Source organism: Gavialis gangeticus, unplaced genomic scaffold (genome assembly GCF_001723915.1).
Source record: "Gavialis gangeticus isolate Ggan-Ray unplaced genomic scaffold, GavGan_comp1, whole genome shotgun sequence".
NCBI classification, from domain to species: domain Eukaryota; kingdom Metazoa; phylum Chordata; order Crocodylia; family Gavialidae; genus Gavialis; species Gavialis gangeticus.
The window spans coordinates 10,698,852-10,702,319 of NW_017729004.1; the positions used below are offsets into that span (position 1 = coordinate 10,698,852).

General features: G+C 48.2%; 1 protein-coding gene across 1 annotated transcript in view; it reads left to right on the plus strand.

Annotated features, from left to right (window-relative positions):
• The window catches only part of VILL (villin like), a 59,469-nt gene that overhangs the window by 32,110 nt on the left and 23,891 nt on the right, over positions 1–3,468 (plus strand). The window contains exons 5-8 of the mRNA XM_019508083.1: positions 95–203; positions 1,563–1,673; positions 2,477–2,676; positions 2,796–2,874. Coding sequence (XP_019363628.1) covers positions 95–203; positions 1,563–1,673; positions 2,477–2,676; positions 2,796–2,874 — 499 coding nt within the window. The remainder of the gene's footprint in view (positions 1–94; positions 204–1,562; positions 1,674–2,476; positions 2,677–2,795; positions 2,875–3,468) is intronic.

Genomic DNA, 3,468 nt, shown 5'->3' on the forward strand with positions numbered 1-3,468 from the left:
TTTTTCATTAAAACCTTGAATTTTTCCTCTGGAAGAGGATGATTTTCTTGAACTCCTCTAATTCTGACCCTGTCCATTCCCTTCCTCCCAATAGTTACAAGAGGGGTGGGGTAGCTTCAGGATTCAAGCATGTGGAGACCAACGTGTACAACATCAAACGCCTTCTTCAAGTCAAGGGGAAGAAACATGTATCAGCCACAGAGGTAAGTACAAGTGCGCTTCATTCTTGCAGATCACCTGAGATGAGCTGCATGTGGCCAGTGCTGTTGGTTGGTATTAGGACTGGTCCTTTCATGTGGATTTACCTCTTGAGAAAATCTGGGTTAGATTTGGATCTGGCTTACTCCAGTTTTACACCCATGTAACTCAAGAAGGCCGTATCTTTAGTTGGGTCACCCCGGTTCCACCAAAGCAAATGGTGAACGAGTTAACCGTATGGCCCTTAAATCTCAGCAGTGTTGCTGCTCATGCTTCACGTGAGATCAGGAACAAGTCCTGACAAATGCAGATCCTGATTTTTCCTCTCTTGTACACTGCTGTAAATTGGGAATAATTCTGCCAAAGACAATGGATTTACAATGCTATTAGTGGGAACAGCTGACAGGCTTGTTGTTCTCATTCAAAATCAAGGATTTCTTAACCTGATCAAAACCGAGCCAGCAAAGACCTGGGTATTGGGTTGGCCTTCTAAGTAGGAGCTGGATGAAAACTGTTGGGATTTTCATGCATTTCACACTAGTTCCTAAGGGGCTGCTACAGATGGAGGTATTTCATAATATTTATTGATATAATAATATTGTACTATTTATTATAGGAGGGCACCATATATCAACCTAATAAGATAATGATTATTTTGTGTTGTCTTTTGAACATCTCCTCGTTGGATTACCAAGACAAGCAGTGCATCCAGCCTAGGGCGTCACATCATTATATTGCTGTGGCCCTTGTTATGTCTTCCCTTCTCCCTGTCATCACATCAACCCTAACATTAGACCCCAATCCAGGAAAAACATGTGCTAAGTTTGACACACTTCTGGTCTGAGGAGCCGCCCCAGCTAGCTCCGCACGCACTGCTTGAGACCCGAAGGCAGTTCAACCACATTCATACCCATGTGCATGAGTCTGGGCCCAGCACCATGCTAAAGGGGCTTACTGCTTCTAGCTACAAGAGCTGGCTTAAATATCTCTACATAGTGCTGCCTTGTACTCCAGCATGCGAGCTAGTGCATTGCAGCCTTGTCCCATGTGGGTGTACCCTCAGACTTCAGTGGGATCTCACAAAGGCCTGTGCACTGCTCAGTGCAGGATCGAGACCTTGGATTACCAAGTTTCAGAAGAAGGACATGCAAATGCCTTCATCATACACAGTCTCCTTCAGATCTAAAAAAACCCAAGTGTTTCCCATTCATTTCATACATGAAAAACAGCATCGCTGATAGTGATGGAATTTGCATAGAAAAACGAACACATTGTTTCTGCCCACTGCTGTTTCCCTGGAAGTCGGTTTTCTATGTCTCTCCTTGTTCCCCGCTAACACCGGCTGTTTTGGTCTCTTGTTACAGGTGGATCTGTCTTGGGACAGTTTCAACAAGGGGGATGTCTTTCTGCTGGACCTTGGCAAGGTGCTGATCCAGTGGAATGGGCCTGAGTGCAACAACGCCGAGAAATCCAGGGTCAGTTGCAACCTCCCGCCTCGGGTTTATTTGGGGGTGTTTTTTCAAAGCTTGAAGAAAAAATGGAGAGAAACAATGAACACTGAGGTTTGCAAAATAGCCAGCCCACTGGCCTAACACTAACGAAGCATTCATAAGCAGAGAAAACCCAGGTAGAAGGCTAAAGTAATCAGAGCTCTTGGGGAGGTGATATCTTTTATTAGACCAACTAAATAGTTGCAAAAAAAAGTCTGCTTGCAAGCTTTCAGGCACCTGTGCCCTTCCTCAGGCAGATGGCTGTTTTTCCATTACTGTCCTCTATTAGAGGGAAAAGGAGTTTTATGAATACGGCGCTACGCTGCAATTCAGTTTCTAACGTTGACACAAATCCCTTGCCTGGCTTTGGGCAAGTCGCTTTGGCACAGGTCTCCAAACTCCCATTGAAACAGGTGGAAATGTGAGTTAGGGAGTTCATGGCTTTGAGGGTCTGTGCCTTAAGCTGCCCATGTATCACTCCGGCTGTACGACAGAAAGCTAGAAATGCCACCAGGTGCAGGATCCTTGTCTACATTAGAGTGGGCAAGTCCAATGTGGGCAGCAGAGGTGGCTGAAGCATTTGGAAATACCACCTTGGGGTATGATGAGAGCTGTAATTCAGGTGCCTCCGGTCCGTGTTTCCACCAGGTCCGTGCCTGCATATCCCAACCAGACAGCACTTCCCACAATACTAAACTGGACTGAAATGCTACAGTCCTGACTATGTCCCTGATCTGACCAAAGAGGAGCCTTTTCATTGGACTTACAACCAGATGATTGTCTCCTAGGGGATGGCTCTGGCTCGTAGCATTAGGGATGGGGAGAGAGGTGGCCGTGCCCAGATCGGCATCATTGACAACGAGAAGGATTCCCCGGACCTCATGCAGATCATGAAAACCGTGCTGGGGGAGCGGCGTGGGGAGCTCCGGAGCGCCACCCCAGACACGAAAGCAGACGAGCTGCAGAAGGCAAACGTCCGGCTCTACCAGTAAGTCTGCAGTAGGCCTCCGAGCCCGAGCTTGGAGGCTGCACGTGGATCTCCCAAGCGGAGAATCCTTGCTTGCCCAGGTCTCTGCGACTCTTCACTCTGCTCGTTACCTCCTCTAGTGTCTACGAGAAGGACAACGATTTGGTGGTGCAGGAAATCGCCACCCGGCCCCTGACGCAGGACCTCCTCCGACATGAGGTGAGAGGCGCTTGGGCTGTGCGGAGGGTGTGCCGGTCATAAGGTTTCTGGGGCAGGGACTGCCCCTTGTGTGTATAGCACGTGCCCAGTGGAGCCCTGATCCTTGCTTGGGGCCTGAAGGTGGTATGACAGCGCAGTCATGAAGTTACAATAGCACAGCCTTCATGGATTTTAGCCTGTCCAAACCATCTTTCTTCCATCCCTCCACTTGCCTGTCCTGCCATGACAGAAGCTGAGCAGCAGGCCACAGGAAACCCAGGTTTTGGGTCACGTGCAAACATTTATAATGGGGTTACTTGCATTATTTTTGTACATCGGTCTGTGTGACACTGGTGTCCAGAGCAGACAGACAACCCATTCCCCTGGGGAAGCTGCTGAAGTAGGTGCTTTTATACCATCTTGCTACTGAGAGGAAGGAGCTGGCAGTAACCTGTTTGATTGAGCCAAAGGGATACCCGAGGATAAAAGCACGCAGACAGTGCCTAAATCATTTCCCCTGAACTTTTTCAGGTAACTCTACATGGAGTCTAATAAGTTATACCAGTGTAGGGCTATGCATTGTGCGTCTGCACTGCTTGCATCAGTGTAAGAGTG